General features: G+C 47.5%; 1 protein-coding gene across 2 annotated transcripts; it reads right to left on the bottom strand.

Annotated features, from left to right (window-relative positions):
• Positions 1 to 883: 883 nt before the first annotated feature.
• ACTR5 (ARP5 actin related protein 5 homolog) lies at positions 884 to 23,667 on the bottom strand. Of its 2 annotated transcripts, XM_027558550.1 has the most exons (11): positions 23,233 to 23,667; positions 20,855 to 21,084; positions 17,672 to 17,841; positions 14,575 to 14,792; positions 13,702 to 13,884; positions 8,373 to 8,489; positions 7,514 to 7,653; positions 6,349 to 6,481; positions 2,299 to 3,962; positions 2,000 to 2,047; positions 884 to 1,168 (listed from the first exon to the last, which is right to left on the bottom strand). In XM_027558550.1, the coding sequence occupies exons 1-9, from the start codon at positions 23,629 to 23,631 to the stop codon at positions 3,705 to 3,707; spliced, it is 1,848 nt and encodes a 615-aa protein (XP_027414351.1). In that variant the 5' UTR covers positions 23,632 to 23,667; the 3' UTR covers positions 884 to 1,168; positions 2,000 to 2,047; positions 2,299 to 3,704. The 2 variants fall into 2 exon arrangements, with proteins under 2 accessions (XP_027414351.1, XP_027414350.1); XM_027558549.1 differs by lacking the exon at positions 2,000 to 2,047.
• Between the last annotated feature and the right edge of the window lie 951 nt (positions 23,668 to 24,618).

A 24,618-nucleotide genomic window follows, 5' to 3' on the forward strand; every position in this document is an offset into this window, starting at 1 on the left:
GCTGATTTCTCTATCTGAACAACTAGGCTTGCCTCAGTGCCAACTCGGCTTACCAGTCTGGCTTTGATTTTCATGTTCGTTTCCGATTTCCAAGCTTTTCCATAATATCTATAATTCTAAGGTTAGCATGACAACTTTTTAAAAATTCTGCTTTATCCCACTTTTTGCATAACTTTGTCGGAGGTGCAAGGGGGTCTTTCTGGGTCAGCTTATACAGACAAGTTTCCTGAAATCCTTAGGTGATTTATTCATTAGCTCATTAATCCTACAGGATACAAAGGCTTCCCCGGTAGCTCAGCTGGTAAAGAATCCGCCTGCAATACAGGAGACCCTGGTTGGATTCCTGGGTCGGGAACATACCCTAGGGAAGGGATAGGCTACCCACTCTAGTATTCATGCCTGGAAAATCAATCTCCATGGACAGAGGAGCCTGGTGGGCTACAGTCCATGGGGTCACAATGAGTTAGACACGACTGAGTGACTAAGCACAGCACAGGATAAAAAGAATTACTCTCATTTCCTGGGCTTCCATGGTGGCTCAGCTGGTAAAGAATCCACCTGCAATGTGGTAGACTTGGGTGCAACTGCTGGGTTGGGAAGAACCCCTGGAGAAGGGCACGGCTACCCACTCCAGTATTCTGGCCTGGAGAATTCCATGGATTATACAGTCCATGGGGCCACAAAGAGTTGGACATGACTGAGTGATTTTCACTCATTTCCTAGATGAGGGGATAACTATCTGTCACACTGTTCTCCTTGTTTCATATTATTTCAAAAATTTTTCCTCCTTAAATCCCCGACGAACACGAAGGTAATGGTTTTTATTTTTAACCTACACTTTTAGTTAGAACAAGGCTAGCTTCTGTAACAGACAGAAAAGCTCTCAGTGGCTTAAACAGTAAGTTTATTTCTTACACACTGAAGGATTTGCAGGGTCTCTGCTCCAACCAGTTGTTTAAGGACTCAGCTTCTTCCACTTCTGGTTCCACGCTCCTCCTGGGCCTTGGACAGCTCCCTGTTCAGCCAGATGACGGGGAAAGAGAGCTTCTCGTGGGAGGTTTATGGAAGCAGCCCTGGATGTTGTACATCTCTTCCGTCCGTGTCCCACTGGCCAGAAATCAAATGGCTACAGGTAGAACTGTGAGGGAGGCTGGGAAACGTGGTGCAGCTGTGTGCCCAGGAGGAAAGGAAAACGAATTTAGTAAACCGCCAGTCTCCCTGCCTATATTTTTTAATTCTCTGTTCTACCATTTTCTAAATATCTGGAAATGATTTAATCACAAGGATCTGTAACGATAAATTTCATCTCATCCATTTAATTCCTTAGGTAGGCATAAAATAATCTTTGCGTATTGTATGAGTTCAGCATCTTCATTTCTTGGTCAGGTGTTCTCTGCTCATACTTAAAACATTTATTTTACTCTTAACTTCTATTTCCTTACCTTTTCACCTTCTTTGTTGCTTTGGTAAAACTGTTTATTGCCAAAGATGTCCATGGAAGGAAGAGGGGGCAAAAAGGGGGGACACCCCTATCAGGGAGAGAGGCCCTGATCACCCTGGGTGGCCACTCAACCTTTGGAGCTGCCCTGACTCAAACCCAGAGCCAGGCTGACCTTGGGCGGACTCTCCCGACCCCGGGCTCTCTTCCCGCGCCACAACGCAGACAGAAGCCCGAGGCTGGGCTACGGGAATCTATTTCTTCAAGGCTGCTCTCAGATCATTCAGCTGGAGTCATACCCACTTTATCTCCAGGAACAGTCCTGGTATGATCAGAGGAAAGACTTAAGATGTCTCAGTAGTGGGCTCCCTGGCTTAGGGGAAGAATAGACTCCTGATTTGTTCCTCCCAATGCAGCAGACAAGCTATCCTCAAAATGTCTTTGTTCACATATTTGGTCAGTCATCCAACCAGCTGGTCACTCATTAGAAACCCTGTGAGCCCTCGACACCCTCCAGGCCCAGCCCTGGGATGTGCATATTTCAAGCTGAATGAAACCCACCTCCTGCTCTTGCAAACACTTTCTGAGTTACAGTCTCTCAGAGGCCACCTGGGGGCAGAGAAAAAGCTCAAGGTATTGTGCTGAGCGCCCTGATGGTGGTCTGTGCGCCCTGATGGTGGTCTGTGCGAGGGGCTGAGAGGTGTGAGAAGAGGTCACGGCAAGCTCAGCATGAAGTTAAAGCAGGAGAGCGCAAGGCCCAGCCTCAGCACAGCCCCAACCCTCCTCAGTTCTGGGCTACAAGCACCCCGAACAGAGCTGGCTTCACACTTGTTCTTGGACTACGATATGTCCCAGCTTACCTGCCCAGTCAGGGTCCTTCCTCAGCAAGGCTGGATGTCCAGGGCAATCTTTGCACTTCACCATTGCTCTTCAGGCTGTTTAAAATGCTGACTGTGGAGAAAGACCCCAGCAGCTCACCCAACCCCTCTTCCTGGAAACGCCATTATGAAAACCTCTCCAGGGAGGCCAGTCCTGCCTCCTTCACATCTGTCCTTCCTTGTCAGCTCACGCTCACCCTCTCATCCACCCTCAGGCCCAGCTGTGGACGGCCAGTGGCTCCCTGCAAGGCCGTGGGGCATCCTGAGTTGGCCTGAGTCTCCTGCCTCCTCCTCCACCACCGCTGCCCCTTCCTGGTCTTCAGTGTCAAAACCCTGGAGAGCTGGAGCTGCAGGTGACCAAGCCTGGTGAACTGCACGGGCGGACTGGTTCTGAGGAGGCCTCCTCAGAAGGGTGGCCCAGACGCTCCACAGGATTTAAACATATGGATTCTGGGGCAAGGAAACTCAGGGGCCTCCTGGGCTTAAATACTGGTTGTGTCTGAGAGTTAAAATTCTCCCCAAGCATCTCTGGAGAAGAGAGGGGTTATCCATCCACTTAAGAAGAAGCTGCAAAGGCCCAGGAAAGATGAGGTTGTGACAAAACTGAAAAGGTAACACAACAAACCTCTTCCAGTCTGTTTCTTTCTTCAGGAAGGCCTGCAAAGTTAAGCAGCCAGCAAGTTCACAGGGACAGAAACTTCTAAAACTGTACGAAGGCCTCATACAGTAGAAAAGTTTCCAGCAAAGGAAGTATGAACGATGCTTGGCCACTAGCCCCACACCTGCCCATTCAGAAGCCGGCACTGGGCAGGTCCTCAGGAAGCTGACTTTGGACAATCTCGTGTCCCTCTTGGGCCCCTTTTCCTTATTTCTCAGCAGAAATAACAGGAGGAGGAAAATATTTCCAGTCCTGGAGAGTTCGTGAGTGATGGTTCCCTTAAGTGTCATCTTCTTAGGTGGAGAGGAAAGAGCGCCACCTGCTGGGCCTTCACACGGTTTTGGAATCAATTTAGAAAACTAGCTACGCGGACAATATAAAATTAAAAGGATTAAAAAAAAATAAAAACAAGAACGAAAAAGGCTTTAAAGTGTAGTAAGAAGGAAGCCTGTGTACACAGTCTATACAGCTCTGCCACCATCATGCTCATTCACTGCTGCAGAAGCGAAGCCTGTGGCTCACCCACGGCAGGTCCCCGAAAGTCCGCTCGTCCCTTCACTGCAGACGCCCCAAAGAGCACAGTTCCGAAGGGTAACTCCTAGTGGCCCTTAACTGTTCTCCCCTGGAGAAACCCATCTCGAAGCCAAATGTTCCCAGCAGACTCGGGCCGCACACAGCTGGCAGAGTCACTGTCCCGATGTGGCCCCAGGTCCCTGGAGGGGCCCCTCTGCTATGCCTGCTCGCTGGCCCCGCCTCCGCCGGCCCCCGAGCCCTTGCCGGATGCCTGGGCCTCTGCAGAGCGCGCAGCCTGCCTGGGCAGGTGGATGGGGACGTACACGTTGGAGGCACAGTGCTCCCTGAGGTAGCCTCCCCCCTTCTCCTCATAGTCCTTCCTGGTGATCCAGACGTCCTCGTTGTCCAGGTGGTCCAAAGCCCAGTCGCGAGCTCCGTACCAGGCGTCCAGCACGGGATTTGAGGCCAGCTGAACCTGGAAGACGAGCAGAGCAGTCACCGGAAGGGCATCCCCCATCGGTTTCTAAGGACTGAATGTTTAGCAAGGCTGGCTACAGAGATGCACACACAGGAGGGCCCCCTTTGATTCCAAAATGCGGCAGGACTATCTCTGCACCCCTCTAAGGGAGCTGAGCTGAAATGCCCCAGACATTCCAAGGAAGGACACGAACATGCAGAGTGCACCAGGACCAACCTCACCGAGTAAGAAGTCATCAGTTACTTTATCCACACCACCCTGGGCAGGGGGCAAGGGACCAGCTGCCCCACCTCCTGCCCCCGTCCTGTCGGCCACAGGTGTCAGGTGGAGACCTGGAAGACCTGGACCTGAGCCCCTCTGCCAGTGAGGGAAGCAGAGGCTGATGCGAGGCGGCTCTGGCCATGGTGGCAAATGAGCCTTGGAGGACGTGAGAGCACAGAGGCTGCCCTGGGCTCGGATTCCGCTGCTTATTCCAAGAGCAAGACTGCGGTCAGCAGTCCCGGGAGTGCCCCGGTGAGGTTTAAGCTGATCACAGAGCAGACCGCTGTCCAACTCAGATCGGGCTCCTTTTTCCTGGAGTCACCCAGCTAACCCTCCCTTCTTCCCTCCATCTCCCATAGAAGTCCCAGGCTGGAATGGAGGTTTGGGAACTTTCTGAAATAAAGGGCAGGAGGAATCAGCACAGATGGAGGAGGAGGAGGCAAGGGACCTGCAAGAAAGGACCATCAACAAAATCAGGGTCACGAGAGCCCCGGCCGCTCCGGTATAGAAGTGTCAGTGAAGGAACGAGGGAGGCGCTCGCTCCACTCCTCACACCGGGCAAGTGCCCACTGTGAGGAATATCAAGCAGGATCATATGTGGAATCTCAGTGGGTCCTTCTAGTGACTCATGGAATCTAGTGTGTTCTCAGGGGCCCTCAACACAACAGTTGATGTCTGTCCATCACATGCAGGCCCTGGGCTGAGCACCTGGCTCACCCTGAACACTGAAAGCTGGTAACGGGTGCCAAGATGACCCCCTTCTCACTGCTGAGAAAACTGGGGTGTGGCAAAACTCAGTGATGGTGGTGCTGGAGTCAGAACTCAGGCCCAGAGACCACCCCTTGAATGTATAACACATCACAGAGCACGGGGCAGGCCAAGCCAAGCCCCTCAGCAGGACACACAGGCTCCATACCCCATGCGCCCTGCCGGCCTCTCCAGCCCCGACCCTTCACAGCCACTCTCAGCTGCACACCCCTCAGCAAGATTTTGGCCCCCAAGCCTTTGCTCCTGCTCATCCTCTTGTCCTCAGTCTGGAACATTCTCTCCATCCCACCCCGCTCCACACACTCTACATGACAAACACCTCCTCGCCCTCAGAAGACTCACTTCCAAGAAGCTGTCTCTGAACTCCAAGACCCCTAGGTGCCCAGGACATCTCAGCATGCTGAGATGACTGGGCCACGAGGGGAACTCAAACCACTTCTCTTGGTGATCGGGAATCTGGTAAAGAAATTGTGGGGTACCCCCACCAGACAGTTGCTTTTAAAAGTATTTCTGATGAATAATGACATGGGAAAATGTTCCTGGCAGGTTAAGAAGTTCAAGTTACAAAAGCCATGTGTAGAAAATATGTGGAAGAAAGAAAAAACCTCCTCAGCCAGTCCCCTCTGCCTGTGGCCCAGGGCCTGGGTGAAGAGAAGGCCTTAATCTCAATGTACACTCTTTTTAAAGAAAATAATTTTGGGTAATAATGAATCCCACATGCCACAGAGCAAGTGGGGCTATGCGCCACAAGTACGGAAGCCTGTGAGTCTAAAGCCCGTGCTCTGCAACAAGAGAAGCCACTCTGAGGAGAAGTCCGTGCACCACAACTCGGAAGTAGCTCCCACTCGCCGTAACTAGAGAAAGCCTGTGTGCAGCAACGCAGACCCAGTGCTGCCAAAAGCAAATAAATAATTTTGGTGATAATTTTTAAAAAGTTAATTAATTTAGCTGCCCTGGATCTTAGTTCCAGCACGTGGGATCCTTGGTTGTGGCATGTGGGATCTAGCTCCCTGACCGGGGATCAAACTCGGGCCCCCTGAACTAGCAGCGTGGCGTCTTAGCCACCGGGCCAAGTCCCTCAAGGTACACTCTTGTGTACTCTCTGAATGTTTACTGCCTGCAGGTCTTCCTTTGTCAATGAAAACAAAACAAAGAAGTACATAAATTATGATTTCCATCTTGCTTTAAAAATCTGAAGAATAGAAGGAAAGCCATGAATGTGTTAACAGTGGCTGTTTCTGGATGATGGAATGACTATTTTTCTCACTTACACTGTACTACTTTTGCAACCTAGAAAACAAAAACAAACAATAAGGCTATTTTCGAAACAGCTGGTTCCATGGACAATCAGTACCTGAAAAGAAGACTGAAAGGGTCTCATCTCCAGCAGCTCCTTCTCGATTCTGACCTTCATCCCAGGATACATCATGTTCCCGCCAGTGAGAAAAACGTTCTGAACCAGCAGCTCTTGAACATCCTTTGGGTACCTGGGGATGAAACGATTCTGCTGCTATAGCCTCTCCTACTTGAATATTAGAAGAGAATGTGGATGTGGAAATGTGAGCTCTCAGTACAAATCAGAAAACATCCACACAAAAAGTTAAAAAACAAACAAAAAAAACACTTTCCATTTTTCATTTGCCTTTACAGAATGAATGTCAAACAGCTAGCTAAAACCTTATTGAATGGTCAATCCATTTCCTTAACATTATGCCTTTCTAATACATGTTTTTAAAAAATTGACTTTACTAAGGATTGCTTTAAATCCATTTAGATGAAGTCTGACAAATTTATAAACCCCAGCAACCAACACCAGAACCAAGATACAGAACATTTCCATCACCCCCCAAAGTCCTGCCTCTCCTTTAGAGGACCTCCCTCTCCACCTGTGCTTTTTATTACTAGTTTTATCTTACACGTTTGATCACTCTTCTACCCACTGAGAGACAAAACTCTAAGTTATTCAGACAAAGTAGCTGCAGTCACTTTTCTTCCTTGCTAGTTGTTAAGTTGCCGTTCTGTTTGAACCAACAGCAACTAGAGGACCACAAGACCGTGTTCCCTACTTGTTCCCCGTGAATCAGGAAAACTCACACTGCAGAATCATATCTGTATAAACGGCTGGGGAAAGGCATGCTGTTATAGAAATGCAAACTCTTAAAAAATAAAATGCAAGGTGGGAAAAACACTAAGTTCTGCTTGTTTTTAGGGTGATTTAGAACCAGCAGTCTGCAGTGATGTGAAGACTTTTAGAAAAGCCAGTGCACATATATTAACATATTGCCCAAATTTTTCAAAGACATTCTTAAAGCTCAAGTATATACACGTTGAGCATCTACCTACACACTGAGAAAAGAACAGACAGCCCTAACTCTGTGCCAGGCCTGGTGAGAGAAAAAGAACACCCTCTGAGCGCAGCAAGTCAATGAAAGAGATGCCCGGCCATCAGCTCCATTGTTCAACGCAAAATTCAAGGGAATGGTTCAAGAAAACAGAAGGGAAAGAAGGTCCAGGCTCACCTGTCCAGGATGTACTGCAGGGTCTCTGCTATGCCGGCCTGCTCCTCTCCGATGAGAGATGGCTGGAAGATAATTTCTGGAGCTCGAATTCTTTCTGTCCCAACAAACAGCTGATGGTACGCTGCCAAGTTAAACACGGGCTTTAAAAACCCAAGGTTTAGAAGATATTTTTAGGCCATAAGAACAAACATCCCAATTGCCAGCTTCCTCAAATTGCATTTCTCATTCCATCATAGCTTTGTTCGTGCCAGAATAACCTCTCCCCACACTCTCTTGATGTGATGATTCAATTTTTCTACCTTCTTTAACCTCTGGATTATAAACTGCTATGCATCTCCACTATGAAATGATCCTTGAGATGTAGCAAAGAGACTTGGTGAAGAGCAGTAGCAGCAAGGCTGGCACTGGAAGACCAAGTCTCCGCCAGCAACTGGCCCAGCACCCAGTCCCTGCACGGCCAAGAAAGCCTTCTCCCGGGTGTCTCAGCCTCACGTCCGTCTATCTGGTTGCCACGGTGATGGCAGAAACATGAACCCAGATGAGGATGACTCACTTCAATTTAAATAAAAGCATTAAAAGCTACTCTTTGGGTCTCAAAGTCCCTGGTTACTGGGACTCTCCCAATGAGCAGACCGTTTCTCACAGTTCCACAGTTAGTGCTGGAACCCCAATCAATCACCACAGGGGAAAAAGTCCCTGACTCTGCAAGTTTTGAGTGCTGGTACTCGCCCTTCTAGAAAAATACAACTGAGATTTGCAGCTGGAGGGGGAAATATTCCTAAAGAAGCAGACTAGACCTGACTGGTCATTCACGCCAAGCTTCAAAGCATAAGCAAGGTCAAGACTACAGGAGGCCAACCTGGACTGTGGCCACTGGCTTCTCCACTTCCGGCGTCTCCTCCGAAAACAGGGGCTCGAAATCGTTGATGTTTTCCACATCTTCCAGAGATGGCTCGAGCTGCTCCAGGTCAGGAGTCTGAGAAGAGAAGAAACATAAGACAGAACCTGTGACTCAGCGAGCCTTAGCTCTGTGAGCTCATGGTCACCAAAAAGAACTGGGATCTCACCCAGTGTCCTGAACGTATGTCCACACATAAAAACGATGAAAAGTTTCTAAACTATTAAAAAAAAAACCCAAACACACATGAACACAAGGTTAAAAGACTAAAAAGCCAGAGATGGGCTTTGTTCTTACCCCCTAACTTCCCCACTGAGACCAGTCTCATCAACTCCCACCTTCTTTGAAGCCTTTGGAGGGGGCAGCTCAAGTCTGCCACTCCAGAGAGGACTGTCCCAGAGAGACTCCAGAGATGAGGGGCTCAGAATCCAGCTGGTCACCTCCCTAAGCTCGGTCCACGCTGCCTCTCACCCCAGCCGCAGTGACTGGAGAGAATCTGGACTCTAACTGCTCGGATCTGACTCTCAGCCGCGCTGCTTCTAGCTGTTGACCTTGGGCAGATTTCTTCCCTCGCCTCACTCTCAGTCTCCTTATTCATAAAACGGGAATGAAGACAGTGCTTGCGGAATGGTGAAAACTAATCAGGACGATCCTTGTGCGGCAGGGGTCTGGCACAGGCCCCTGTTCTGTCATCAGTCCCGTCGCTCCTGAACGGCGCCAGTTCTCTGGCTCCGACCTTGGAGGTGTGTCCTCCTCCATCCCTGCAGCCTCTGACAAGCTTCAGGTCACACTGGCTCCTCCTGAATGAAGCCATCCCATTTTCATCCTGTCTTCCCACCTCCAGCCTCGCCTCTCCCTAAATCCATCATCCTAACTGCCACCAGTTATTTTCCTAAAATAAAATCTCGTCAGATTATGCCTTGCTCAGCACACTCTGAAGGCTCTGTCTGAAGGATACTATCCAGGCTGACAGATGAAGACTGTTTCAGGTGGCCTCAGCTTCCCTTCCGGCTTGGTCTCCCACATTCTCCATGCAGGATGGGCCCTGCTCCCTGCATGTATATTTCTTTCCATATAAAATGTCCTTCTCTCCTCATCGGATATCTACTGAAATCAAATAATCTTTCAGGGCCCAGCTCAAACATCCCAATCCTTTCTCATAACTCCATCTGAGGACTTCCCTGGTGGTCCAGTGGTTAAGCATCTGCCTTGCAACTCAGGGGATGCGGCTTCCATCCTTGGTCAGAGAACTAAGATCCCATTCGCTGCAGGGCAACAAAGCCCCTGCAACCACAACTAGAGATCCTGTATGCTAGCAACTAAAACCCAATACAGCCAAAGAAATAAATAAAATATTTTTAAAAACAAACAAAAAAACAAACCTCCATCTACATTCCCACAGACATCTATTAATAGCATCACATTTGATAAAGGTTATCACAGTCTGGGCTTCCCTGGTGGCTCAGACGGTAAAGAATCTGCCTACAATTTGGGAGACCTGGGTTTGATCCCTGGGTCGGGAAGATGCCCTAGAGGCAGGCATGGCACCCCACTCCAGTATTCCTGACGGGAGAACCCCCATGCACAGCATATTACAGTCCTGAGTATGTTTCCAGAACCCTAGGTTCTGAGGTATTTGATCCCTGGGTCGGGAAGATGCCCTAGAGGCAGGCATGGCACCCCACTCCAGTATTCCTGACGGGAGAACCCCCATGCACAGCATATTACAGTCCTGAGTATGTTTCCAGAGCCCTAGGTTCTGAGGTATTTGATCCCTGGGTCGGGAAGATGCCCTAGAGGCAGGCATGGCACCCCACTCCAGTATTCCTGACGGGAGAACCCCATGCACAGCATATTACAGTCCTGAGTATGTTCTAGAGCCCTAGGTTCTGAGTACTGAGGAGGGAAAGGGTTGTCTCTTAGTCACCTCTGTGCCCTGGTCCCTGGCAAGCATGCCTAGCACTGAGCGGTAAGTCCCGGGATACGCCCTTAGATTTCTCTAGAATAAAGAGGACTGTAAAATGTCTGGATTTTAAAGGCTTTTTCAGTATAACTACTCACTTTCATATCTAATTATATTCAAAAGCAGTCACCTTAAAAACAAGATTTCTTAGCTTCACCAAAATTGTAAAACACACACACACACACACACATTTTCCTTATCCTGATTCATGATTCATAGAGAAGAACAAAGCTGGTAATTTCAATGCAGCAACAGGCATCCCAGAGAGAACTGATTTCTCCACCAGTTGGCTGGCTTCTCTCCCTCTTAGGGTTTGCAGGGTCCCCAGGTGTACTGGGTGACAACTGGGAACATATACATGGACTGCTCTTTGGGAACCAAGCAGAACAACAGTTTTCCAAGGCCCGTCAGAGAAGATGCAGTGTGGTTCCCCATCAGAGAAGATGCAGTGTGGTTCCCCGTCAGAGAAGATGCAGAGTGGTTCCCCATCAGAGAAGATGCAGTGTGGTTCCCCATCAGAGAAGATGCAGTGTGGTTACCCAGAACAGCCTTGAGCAGCAGAAAAACAAACAGACCAGTTCAATCTTGATTCCTCAGGTAAGAGATCTTTCTATCTTTGGCCCACTGTGCTTTCCAACAAAGGAGGGTGCTAGTGAGCTGCACTCCCAACCATCTGCAGCGATGGAAAGTGAGCATCTTTTAAGTACTCCGTGAAGAATGCTAGCAGGACTTCCTTGGTGGTTCAGTGGTGAAGAATCCACCTCCCAATGCAGGGGACACAGTTTGACCCCTGGTCCCAAAAGACTCTACATGCCACGGGGCTGTGTGCCACAACCAGAGAGTCTGCGTGATGCAGTGAAGACCCTAAGTGCTGCAACTAAGACCCAGGGCCGCCAAATAAATAAATAAATAAACATTAAAAACAAGAATGCTAACAAAACCTACTCCTTTACAACATCCTCACTGAATACCTGCAGTGAGGGATGCAATGGATTGGTCTGTAAGAAAAAATGGATTTTTAGAATACACTGGAAGTTTAAAAATTCAGCTGTATGAATCCAATGCAACTTTCACCATTTAGATGGCATTTCAATATGAACTGTGGTCCACATATATTTGCTCTCTCCCTTCTAAAGGAACTGTACAGTTGGAAAATACAATAAATCTTTTTTGAAAGGTAGAACTGGTTGGCCAGTGTTGTGGCCAAACTTAGCCCATGAATGTTACTGTATTTGATCTAATTTTTAACAATCTCTCTGACTGACCGTTAAGGCTTTGGGACAGACTGATTCATCAGATCTGTTGTACTATGTAGGGAAACCTTTTAAAGTCCAACAATTCAAAATCTCCCCAAGCCCAGAGAGATTTGAATATGTACCCTCAGGTTACAGGACCAAGTAGGGACTTAGTAAGTACCTGCTGAATGAATGAACAGTGTGACTGAATCAGGGCATATAACAGACACAGGAAAATGAACAAAGAAAAGGAAAAGCCAGCTCCCCAACTGCTTGGGAATCACATCTTCACAGTTATTTGATCTCTTTCCTTTTTAAATCTGAAATCCTCCATGTGCATGTAGCTTAGTGGTTCACCTCTGATATAAAGATGCTGACACCCTGTGGACACGTTGATAAGCATGATAAAACTAAGTTCAGATAAACAAACAACAAAGGCAATGTGAACAGATTCGATGGTTGGATGGCACCATCAACTCAACGGACACGAGTGTGAGCAAACGCCGGGAGAGAGTAAAGGACAGGGAGTGCTGCCGTCCATGGGGCTGCAAAGGGTGGGTCACAACTGAGCAACTGAACAACAACAGTGTGGATCCAGATCCCAGTAACCAACTCAAATCTGAAACACACATCTGGAGAGTGGGAGGAGCAAGCCAGAAAAGGCACGCTGGTCCTCCTAGAGCCAATCCAGGATGCTGAGCAAGACAAAGATGGAGGTCAAGGCCCCTTCAACCCCGGATCTCAGGGGTCCAGTATGCTGTGTCTAGGAAGTCTGACTCAGGACCTGCTCTGTCAAGCATGCATGCTCACGGCCAGTCACCGTCCTCATGTGATCTACAGCCTGTCAGAGAGGTGGGTGGAGAGGCTGAGAGCGGAAACCGTGAGAGCCGGCCTCCAGCGGAGACAGTCCCTGCAAAAGCAGGCTGCCTGCTGAGCCAAGGACAGCTCTGAGGCCCCCGATGAGCAGCGCACTACACACACCCAGCGGCAAACCGCAATTTTCCACCGGACTGTTTCTTTCGAAAAGTAAAGGCTTTAGAATTTAAAGTAGACTTAAAAACAAAGGTCAATAGCTGAACTGGCTAACCCTGCTCTGGTAGTGTCACAGGCAGTGAACAAGTACCTTTATTTTAGAACTCTAGAGATGACAGATCCAGCAACAATGCATCCACCTACTATCACTTTTTTCCAGATCTAGAGAAGGAGAGCCAACCAGAGACCTGGGACCGAGGTGTGACCTGCAGGCAGCCCCTTCCACACGAGGCCCAGTGCTAGGGTTTGATTTACCCAGGGCCCTGTCTCAGCTCCACCCACCCGCCCACCCTTTCAGCCACATGAATACTTATTCACAGTCCACAGGCAGGGAAACAAAAAGGAGAGACTGAGAAGATTAAAGAATTAGTTTTAGTAACTAACAAAAGGCTGGTTTTAAATCAACCAGCAAATATCTTTTCAAGGTTTTTAAAATAACATTTCTTAAAAGTTAACATGTGCATGATAGGAAACCGAAAAACACAAGAAGCAAAAAACAGTGTCATTCACAATCACAAGCCATTTACCCTCTGATGTGTCCTTCTGGGTCTCATTTGTATATTTCCTACTGAGCATGTCTATTAGCACCTATAAAAAAACTCCCAGACTATGTGTGAAGTGTGATCCCTGTCCTTAGGGAACACGAGATGGAAAGGTGGCGAATCAAAGAGTAGTCACAATATATTTAATACGAGATCAGAAGAAAGTTGAGGCATTTATGATGATCCAAGAACCATCAGTGGGGCAGGCTCACGCTCAAGATGGGCCACTCAATTAGCCTGTGTTATGTTCTTCCTTTTCTACTTGCACACTTTCCCCTCCCAGGGGGCCAGGGCGCTACCAGGTAAAACCCCTCGGGTCAGCACTCCAGTTGGTATAAGGTCAGTCCCATCCCTGCCCCCATCCGTGCCCCCAGAGACATCAAACACCACTCTGTTCTGCTTGCTGCTCAAGTCTGGTCACAACCCCTTTGTCATCAGCCTTTCCTGGACACTCCTCTGTCCTCAGAAAGGGCAATCCTACACAACCCCTCGAGACCTCCCTTCTGAGGCCCCAGTACCTCTGGCTTGCTGTCCACCACGTCCACCTCGAGACTGACTTCTGCTTGAAGGATCTTCTGCTTCGCCTGCTCCACTGCAGCACTGAGCTTCTGGATGTAGGACTGCAGCTCCTCCGGGGAGTCCATGTTCAGCTCTATCAGGGCCTTGTGAAACTGATCCATCTGGCCGTCCTCCAGGAGCTCCTGCAAGCAGAGCAGTCATAATCTGCCCTCAGAAATGCAAATCTGGGTGACCACGCCCAGGATGGAGAGAAGGAGCTCAGAAGCTGGATGGACAGGAAGAACGGCGGGAGAGGGCTCCCTGCGCCTGCCCCTCCACACAGCCTGCCCCCTGAAGCTTCACACCACAGCCCTCCTCTCTAACTATCTCTGGGCTCCCACACATCACCATCTCAGTACCACCTGAGCAGGCAACACTCATCTATGTGGACAGATGTAAGACTGTGAGCTTCTGGGCGGGCCAAAGGCAGGACAGGGGCTAACAGGAGACGGAGGGAGCCTCCTGGGCTGCTGGGTGCTCTATTTCTTGATCTGGATGTGGCTACGCGGTGCATTTCAGTGGTGAAAGCTCACTGAGCTGGACCCTTAAGATTTGTGTGCTCTGCATCACGTGTGCCACACTTAAGCCAAGAAGTTAAAAATCAAACAAAGGGGACTATAAGGATAAAATACATCAACAAAGCCAAGTCCGAAGCTCTTGCAGCAATTCCTGCTGCTACAATGTCCTCCACACACGTCATCTCTACATGGATGATCCCGCTAGACTCCTCCTGGACTTCAGGGTGGGGGGGACTGAGATGGCTGATGCGTTGCACAGCTGGGGCAGAAGCTACAGGAAGAACACTCGGGGACCCACCCAGGGGTCCGCATCACCTGCACATAGAGCAGTCGGTCCAGCCGCTCCTGATCCAACTGCAGCTTCTCCTCCCGCCGCCGGGCGTTGAGCTCCTGCAGGCGCCGCAGCTGCTGCTGCCGCCGCTCCTGCTTCTCCTCGGAGGTCAGGGTGCTGCCCAGAAGCTTGCTGGAAAACGGGAGCTGCATCTTGTGGACGTTGTTCTCATAGTAATCAGGGCACCGCCATTTCTGCAGCTCTTCAAAGGAAGCGTTTCGGAGTTAGGAGATGGGAACACCATTAGCCCTGAGATTAGAAAGGTGGGACCAGGGTCCCAGGTGCAGGGGAAGAGGGAGGAAGCATGGTCCCCCCGTTTCTGAACCCACCAGAAGGACAAAATGCAGCAGGAAGACTGGACACGATGCCAACACACCTGCTCTGAGAAAATTGGTAAATAAAGCTTTTCAGACGGAAAGGATCTCACCTGGAGCACCAGAAATTAAGGAAACACAACTGAAACGGTGAATGGACTCTATTAACCTCCTCCGGAATCCTTTACAATATGTTTGACAACTGAAAGTAAAAACTGTGACAATGTCTGATGGGCTTCCCACGTATGTAGACGTGACACAGAAAACAAGTCCGACACAAAGGAGGGAGGACACAGGGGCCTCTGGAGCGCTAACATCTCCAGGGTCCACTTGAAGTGGCAAAAAGGAGACCCTAAGACTGTGAGAAGCCAGTTAACTGTCATCTCTTGAGCAACCACTAAAACAAAAAACCTACACAAGAGAGATACGGTGAAAAACACAACAGACAAATTAAAATGGAACGCCAAAAAAACCGGGGGGCCTAAACCCAGACACAAGAGGGACTGAATTCACTGTAAGTGGTTTTATCAGCTAAAAGACAGAGACTGAAAGAAGGGATTTTTAAGGAAAGGACCTGTTAGAAAACTTGCTTTGAATATAATGTTTTACGTAGATTAAAAGGCCAGGAAAAAACCCACCACACAAGCACCAATCAAAAGAAAGCTCAAGTGCCTATACTCACGTCCAAGTAGACTTCAAAGCAAAGAAAATGGAAAGGGATAAAAAGGAACATTACATAATGGTACAAGATCAATTTGCCAAGAAGATGTAAAAAAGGATGACTACATAAAAGACCGATTTGCCAAGAAGATGTAAGAATCCTAAATGTGCACCTCACAAGAGCGCTTCAGATACTTGAAAGCAAAAACGGACAGAACTGAAAGGAGAAACAGGAAAACTCACAATTCTCCCTGGAGATTTCAACACTCTTAATAATCAGTACAGCTTGATGGACGATGAAGCTGGGTTGACAAGAACTGAACAAAACCAACAACCAGCGGAACCCCCATGACATCACAGACCACTTCATCCAACAACAGGAGGACTACCTTCTTTGCAATTGTACACGGAACATTCGCCAAAACCAACCAGGCCTGGGTCCTAAACCAAACCTTCACAAATCTAACTGATACCAGGGAAAAGAAGTTCTTTGACTATGACAGAATTAAAGTAGATATAAAGCACAGAAAAATAACTAGAAAGTCTCCAACACTTGGCTATGTTCTAAATAATCAATGGTTGCAAATAAAAAAGGCTTAAGGGAAACTTAAAAATATCTGAACTCAATAAAAATTAAAATACACCATATCAAAATCTATGGAATGTAGATAAAGGACTGCTGAGAGGGAAATTCAAGCTTTAAATGCCTATATTAGAAAGAAGTTATGATAAAAATCTAAGCTTCTACCTCAAGAAACTAGGGAAAAAGGGCAAAGTAAACCTAAAGCAACTAGAAAGGAAGAAATAATAAAAAGAAGACATCAATAAAATTGATGAAACTTACACCTACACCTATTAAAGAAAATGAATTCCTTCAGAAAAATAAATCCCCCAGGCTCAAACAGTTCTGCTGTAGAATTCTAACAAACATTAAAAAAAAAAAAAAAAATCAACTATTTACTCAATCTTTTCCAGAAAGCAAAAGAAAACACTTTTCAGCTCATTTAATAAGACCAGCATTGCCATGATCCCAAAACAAGACAAGGACAGTAGAAGAAAACTGCAGATCAATATCCCTTATGAATACTGACACAAATACTTCATAAAATTTACCAAATTAAATCCAGCAATATATAAAAAATAACACAAAGAAACAAGTAGGGTTCAAGGCTAGTTCAATATCTGAAAAGCAATCCTTATACTCTCTTAAATGAATAGTCCAAAGCACAAACACCACAGGATCATATGAGATGCAGAAAAAGCATTTCACAAAATTCAAAAATCCAATCATGATAAAAATGATCAGCAAAACGTGGAACAGACAGGAAATTCTTCGATTTGATAAAGAGTAAAAACTCACTGTATTTCATAAAAATTCACTGCATTTCTATACAATAGCAATGAGCAACTGGAAACTGAAATTTAAAATAAGGAAAGAAATAATTTAGGCATAAATCTAATAAAACATGTACAGGATCTATATGCTGAGAACTATAAAATGCTGATGAAGGAAATGAACAAAGACCTAAATAAATGGAAAGACACATTATGTTCATGGATTAGAAGCCTCAACATAGTAAAAAATGTCACTTCTCCCCCGTCTGGATCTAGCATTACATTTGGATTTATATTTAGAAGGTTGCTGTTTTTTATACAAACTGATCTACACATTTAACGTTCTTTCAATCACATCCCAACAGAACTTTTGGTAGATACGGACAAACTGACCCTATCATTTAAATGGACAGGCAAGGGAACTAGAATAACCACAAGAATTGTGAAAAAGAACGAACATATGAGACTTATCACCCAACTGAAAAGTTTTTGAAGAAAATAAATACCAAAAAATGGAAGAGGACACTACGAAGTATTAAGTGTAAAAAAGTGGGCAAAGAGGGAACTCCCTGGAAGTCCTGTGGTTAGGACTCTGCGCTGTCACTGCAGGGGGCATGGGTTCCATCCCTGGCTGGGGGAAGATCCTGCACGCCACACCTCGTGGCCAAAAAAAAGCCTGTCAAGAGTGAGCAAGACACTCATCCTGGGAACAATTTAAGAAACACCCCCAAAGACAACACTCAGAAGCTGCAGGCAGACGTCCTCTTCGTACCTTCCACGTAATCCTCAGCAATGTAGCTGTGCTCGTGTAGGATCTCCTCCATGCGGCTGAGAGTGATGGCAGCCAGGTGCCCAGGATACTTCAGCTGCAGGAGACGCTGGAGGTAGCCAGCTGCCTGGCTTCCTCCCAGGTTGATGCGCTTGCAGTTTCTAGCATCTAACCTACAACCGAGAAGTGGAAATAGCACTGAAACTTTGGCAATGTGGAGGAAAAAATACGGAGCAGGTGGACAAGGGGGGATGATAATTTAATAATGAGGAAGAAACTGACTGGTAGGGGAAAACGAAACAGTTGGAAGGGACTTTAAGTTGCCTTGGTGCAACCTCTGACCCAATGCAGGCATTCCTAGACCACATCCTGACAGACACATGGACATTTAACTTCTGGTGTGGTGTTGGACAAGACTCTTGAGAGTCCCTTGGACTGCAAGGAGATCCAACCAGTCCATTCTAAAGATCAGTCCTGGGTGTTCTTTGGAAGGACTGATGCTAAAGCTGAAACTCCAGTATTCTGGTCACCTCATGCAAAGAGTTGACTCACTGGAAAAGACTCTGATGCTGGGAGGGATTGGGGGCAGGAGGAGAAGGGGATGACTGACTCGATGGACGTGAGTTTGAGTGAACTCCGGGAGTTGGTAATGGACAGGGAGGCCTGGGGTGCTGCGATTCATGGGGTCGCAAAGAGTCAGACACGACTGAGCGACTGAACTGAACAGTCTCAGAAGGAAACCAGGTTCAAAGCAAAGAACATGCTCTCTAAAGTCAGACCCTCATGTTACTTGTCATGTATTTCTCAAACTGTGGTTCCAAGGCCACACATCCTGGAATTAACTGGGGACAACGTTTAAGGTGACAATCCCCAGGACCTGTCTGCTCCGGGGAGGGCCTAGGGATATGCAATTTTTCTTTTTTGGCAGTGCCACATGGCATGTGGGATCTTAGTTCCTCAACCAGGGATCAAACCTAAACCCTCTGCAGTGGAAGCTTAGAGTCTTAACCACTGACAGCCAGTGAAGTTCTGGGGATATGCATTTTAACAAGCTCCAGTGTACCCCTCCCCTAGACACGCCACTTCTACTTATGCAAACACATTAAGTAACCACATACACACTGGCTTACTGGAATCTCCTTAGAGTACCAGGTTCCTCTCACATGAAGTGAAGGGGAGGAGAACCAGAATAACTTTCTAAATTCTCAGTGTGAGAAAAGGAGAGGAGCTGGGCTCTAGGAACTTGCTGTGCACTGAAATGATGCTGCTATATCACACCTCACCAGCAGGTGCCAGCACAGAACAGGACATGCTCCAATCTGATCCTAGCTTCCAGGTCAAATCATTTTCTCTCAATATAAAATAACAATATTATTTTTAATTTCTGCATATTCTGGTTACCTAAGATAGAAAATTCTGTAAAGCAGAAGTGTTTTGGAATGCATAACTATTAGTTTTTTCTTCATAAATATTTGTACAAACTTCAAGAGAAATTCCCACAACAGGGCTCAATAAATTCATCACCCTTTATTTTCACTTAAATATTCAGATTGTTTTACAAAGTGCCATCTCCTACATTATCTCATTTCATTCTCAGGGTAACCCTGAGAAATCAGTTTTTCCCAAGTCTATTGTTAGGAAACCAAGTGAAGAAGTTAAGTACCTCATCCTTAGCAGGGCTGCAAACCCAGGCTTTCAACTTCTCTCCTTATTTACACACTCACTCTATACAAAGAGAAACCTTCTCAGGAGAGCATGATGCTGGCCTAGTCTCTCTAATTTTTAATTGAAGCACAACTGATTTACAATATTTCAGGTATACAGCAAAGTGATTCAGTTATATATAACATATGTATACTTTTTCAGATTTTTTTCCATTGTGCTTCCACTGGGCTTCCCTGGTGGCTCAGATGCAAAGAATCTGCCTGAAATGTGGGAGACCTGGGTTCGATCCCTGGGCTGGGATGATCCCTTGGACGAGGGCATGGCAACCCACTCCAGTATTCTTGGCTAGAGAATCCCCCATGGACAGAGGAGCCTGGTGGGCTACAGTCCATGGGGACACAGTCAGACATGACTGAGTGACTAAGCACAGCACGTATATATACTTTTTCAGATTCTTTTCCATTGTAGGCTATTATAAGATACTGAATATAATTTCGTGTCCTACACAATAGGTCCCTGTAGTTTATCTGTTTTATGTATATTGGTGTGTCTCTGATAATCCCCAATTCCATATTTATCCTTCCCTTCCTGGCCTAGTCTCTTTGAAGTGAAAGTGAAAGTTGCTCAGTTTGGTCCAACTCTTTGCAACCCCATGGCGTATACCCAGGCCAGAATACTGGAGTAGGTAGCCTTTCCCTTCCCCAGGAGATCTTCCCAACCCAGGGATTGAACCCAGGTCTCCCACATGCCAGGCGGATTCTTACCAGCTGAGCCACAAGGGAAGCCCAAGAATGCTGGAGTGGGTAGCCTATCCCTTCTCCAGGAGATCTTCCCAACCCAGCAAAGGAACCAGGGTCTCCTGCATTGCAGAAGAATTCTTTACCAACTGAACTATCAGGGAAACCCCCTGGCCCAGTCTCTTTATCAGACAATAAAAGCCCAACTATAAAATAAGAACACATTTTAAACATGACAGAAACTACCCTCAACTTTTATACAACTTGGAAAAACAATCTACTACATACCTATTATGTACCATACTTGAAAAGAAAGGTCTAAATAACTGTCATTAAAGAGCTTTAAATAAAAAAGCAAAATAGCACTTAATAAAAAAAAGTGACTCCAGAACACAACAGTATAAATTAAATTTATTTAAATAATTTACTCAGAACATTTTTATTGAGTGCCTACTCCCTACAGATACTTGTGTTAAGCTATCTATTTCACTCTAAGAATAGTGAGTTTCACTATTAGTGAGTTTCACTTTCAGAATCATACAATTACAGAATTACAGATTTGGACCTCAGAGACCATCAACCCCAACTCAAGCCAGGAGGTCACAAGGACAGATGATGAAATGACATATCTATACTCACACAGTGAGGGAGGTCAGAGTTAAGCCCAGAGGTCAGTTCATGGTCCTGTACTTGCTCTTTCCACTCCACCTTTACAGTAGGTGCCCAATAAAAGTTTCCTGAATGCTTCTCAAAACAGCACTCAAATGCCATAAGTACAACTCACCTCCCTTCTAAGATGGGTAAAATATGTGTACACTGATATCCAGATGAAATGATGAGCCCGCTGGAAATCATGTTCTTTGGGTTATTGTGGTAGAAGCTGAAGAGGCTGTCTATCCCGTAGGCAACCTTAGGAATCCCGTAGCACTCAAATAGAAGCTCAGACATCATCTGTCGTGAATACAGTGGGGTGCACACGGCTTCTGTCAAAACTATGGGATGATCAACACAGCCCTACTTTGAAAGAAAAGAGCAAATTGTTAGGTGCTAAGAGGATACACTTTTCAAAGCATAAAAAGAAACAAAAATCCTTATTGCAAGGGCTGAATTGGCTTTTGGTCTCCAATCAAAACACCTGATCAGAAGCAATTGAGAAACACCCCTCTTCCCTGGAAGTTTCTTTGGAAAATATGAAGTAGGGTCAGTCGTGTCGGACTCTTGGCAACACCACGGACTGAAGCCCAATAGGCTCCTCTGTCCATGGGATTTTCCAGGCAAGAATACTGGAGTGGGTTGCCATTTCCTTCTCCAGGGAATCTTCCCAGGGAGCGAACCCGGGTCTCCTGCATTGCAGGCAGATTCTTTACCATCTGAGCCACCAATGCTCATAGTAACTTAAGTCAGTTCAGTTCAGTCCAGTTACTTAGTCGTGTCCAACTCTTTGCAACCACATGGACTGCAGCATGCCAGGCTTTCCTGTCCATCACCAACTCCCAGAGCTTGCTCAAACTCATGTCCATTGAGTCAGTGATGCTGTCCAATCATCTCCTCATCTGTTGTCCCCTTCTCCTCCTGCCTTCAATTTTTTCCAGCATCAGGGTCTTTTCCATGAGTGAGTTCTTCGCATCAGGTGGCCAAAGTATTGGAGTTTCAGCTTCAACATCAGTCCTTCCAATGAATATTCAGGACTGATTTCCTTTAAGATTGACTGGTTTGATCTCCTTGCAGTCCAAAGGACTCTCGAGAGTCTTCCCCAACACCACAGTTCAAAAGTATCAATTCTTCAGTGCTTTCTTTATAGTCCAACTCTCACATCCAAACATGACTGATGGAAAACCATAGCTTTGACTAGACAGACCTTTGTCGGCAAAGCAATGTCTCTGCTTTTTCATATGCTGTCTAGGTTGGTCATAGCTTTTCTTCCAAGGAGCAAGCATCTTTTAATTTCATGGCTGCATTGTCAACTGAAGTCAAGCCCCATCCAAATTGTGAGCCAATCATCTGGCTCTACAAAACAGCTCCAGAATCCAACTGCTTCTTATCACATCCGCCATTCCTTCCTCAACTAAGTTACCATCATCCCTCACCTCAGAACTGCAACAGCCTCCTAACTGATTTCCCTATTTCTACCCTATGACTCAGGCCAGTTCATTTTCCATATAGCAGCTACAGTGATCCTTCTGAAACAAAAGTCACATCCCTCTCTCGTTCAACACCCTGCAATGACTCACTATTCCACTCATAATAAAAGCCTACAAAGTGTGTGACCTCTCTGGCTTCTACTTATTGAAGTGAAGTTGCTCAGTCGTGTCCAACTCTTTGCAACCCCATGGACTGTAGCACACCAGGCTCCTCCATCCATGGAATTTTCCAGGCAAGAGTACTGGAGTGGGTTGCCACTGCCTTCTCCAGGGGATCTTCCTGACCTAGGGATCGAACCCAGGTCTCCCTCATTGCAGGCAGATGCTTTACTGTCTGAGCCACCAGGGAAGACCTTATAAGTAAGACCTTCCACTTACTACCCTCCCCTCACTCTGACTGTCCTCAATTAGGATTAGGGCAAACTCTTGCCTCAGGGCCTTTTCACTGGCTGTTCTGTCTCTCCGGATTATTATTCATTCCGATATTCACAAGGCTTGCTCCCTCAATCGTCTGCTTTAGTCCTTGCTCAATACACCACCGTAACCCTGAGTCCTCTCCCTACCCATCTTACTGAAAAGCTGTAACCCTCTCCTCTCCTCCGTCTATCATGCCGTAGAATCTACTACTTAATTCTACTGTTTATTATCTTCCTTTGCATACTAGAACGTCTTTCCATACTAGCTCCATAAGCACAGGAGATTTCGTGTTATGTTCCCGGACATATTTCAAACACCCAGAAAAGTCCCCATTGAGAGTGGGTGCTCAACACATATCTGTTAATAAATAAATGCACTAACAAACAAACCCAAACAGATGCTCCAAGAGAAAAGGGCGTTATTTTGTTCACTGCCATATCCCAACCGCCTAGCACAGGACTTGCCTACGTTAGGCGTTTAATATTTGATAGACTGACCGAAAGACTAAATGACAACTGGAGCGACTATCATCTCTCGGAGAGCGGAGTGACACGGGACACGACCACACCCCTCTCCTCAATCCTAACCCCACCTCGCCTGTCACCTTTGAGGAGACACCCAGATGCTGGAAGCTGTAGTCAAGCAGCAACTCTTGAAGCTCCAGGTTCACCGGCACGTTGCGGTCGAAGGGCGATCGCAGCATCCAGCGCAGCGGCTCCAGGCTGCCCAGCGCGTTTCCCACCTGCGGGCCCGCCCCGCCCCGAGCCCCACCCCGCCCGCGGGCGCACACAGCGCGGAACTGCAGCCGGGGCTCGGGGCCCGGGTCCGGTCCGGGGCACGCCCAGCCTGCGCGGGCCTGGAACGACCCATTGTCCAGCACCAGTGGCACCGGGAGTGACCCGTGTGCCACCGGGCCGGCCTCCAGCACCGGATCTGGCGCGGCGCGAGCATCGCGGAACAGAAACACGTTCGTACCCAGGCCTGCAGCAGTGGCCGCCGCCATGTTGGAGCGCTGCTGGCTCCGCCCCTCGCCGCGGCGTCAACCACGGCGCGAGACTCCGCCCCCGACGCAGCGTGCGCTCCGCCTTCGCAAAGAACCGCGGCTGCCTCGAAGTCTCCGGTGTTCTTGCCCTTTAATCCCAACCGAGTTCTCACCAAACTCGCCGTCAGTAGCCCAGGCCTCCTTCGGGGATCGCTAGGCCACGCCCACCCTTTAACCTTGCTCCCAGCTTTCGACCTGTTACTACCCTTCGCGCTAGCCGGGACTCGGGCCAGCAAACCCCGCCCCGAATGCGTAAAGCCATCGGTCCCAGTCCGTTCCTTGCCTCCCGAACTAAGCTGAGCTCCGCGGGGCTCCGCCTTTCCGCCTAGCCACGCCCCATTTGCCTTCTGTCACCTTCTTTCACCGTTGACTCCTCCCCACGTCCACGTGATAACTTTGCCTTCGGTCAAGGAAAGAAACTCGGGGTTAGCTGACTGCTCGACTTCTTGACCAAGGAGTTCGCTACTCAGGCGTGTTCATTTTGTTCATTCATCAGGTCGTTCACTTATGATTTGTGCACTTCTCTGCAGGTATGTTAGAAGGAAACATGGTGACTCAGACGGTAGAGAATCTGCCTGCAATGCAGGAGACCAAGGTTTGATCCCTGGGTCGGGAAGATCCCCTGGGGAAGGAATTGGCAACCCACTCCAGTATTCTTGTCTGGAGAATCTCACGGACAGAGCAGCCTGGCGGGCCACAGTCCACGAGAGCCATACACAAATGAGCGACTCTTTCTCTCTCTCTTTTTTTTTTTTTTTTGCACATGTATTTTATAATACAATATAAAGTTTCCCAGGTGGCGCTAGTGGTAAAGAACCCACCTGCCAGTGCAGGAGACCTAAGAGGGTTTGGATCCCTGGTTTGGGAAGATCTCGGTGAAGGAGGACATGGCAACCCACTCCAGTATTTTTGCCTGAAAAATCCCATGGACAGAGGAGCCTGGCGGGA

This window comes from Bos indicus x Bos taurus, chromosome 13 (genome assembly GCF_003369695.1).
Source record: "Bos indicus x Bos taurus breed Angus x Brahman F1 hybrid chromosome 13, Bos_hybrid_MaternalHap_v2.0, whole genome shotgun sequence".
Classification (NCBI taxonomy): Eukaryota; Metazoa; Chordata; class Mammalia; order Artiodactyla; family Bovidae; genus Bos; species Bos indicus x Bos taurus.

What these genes read in the sequence shown, in the direction of transcription:
- ACTR5 (XM_027558549.1), bottom strand. Translation starts at nt 23,631, where the DNA reads ATGGCGGCGGCCACTGCTGCAGGCCTGGGTACGAACGTGTTTCTGTTC. An exon ending in CTGCAGTACATCCTGGACAG is followed by an intron (nt 6,482 to 7,513) that starts GTGAGCCTGGAC and finishes TTTCATCCCCAG; the next exon opens with GTACCCAAAGGATGTTCAAG. An exon ending in CCTTTCAGTCTTCTTTTCAG is followed by an intron (nt 3,963 to 6,348) that starts GTACTGATTGTC and finishes CTCGTCTTCCAG; the next exon opens with GTTCAGCTGGCCTCAAATCC.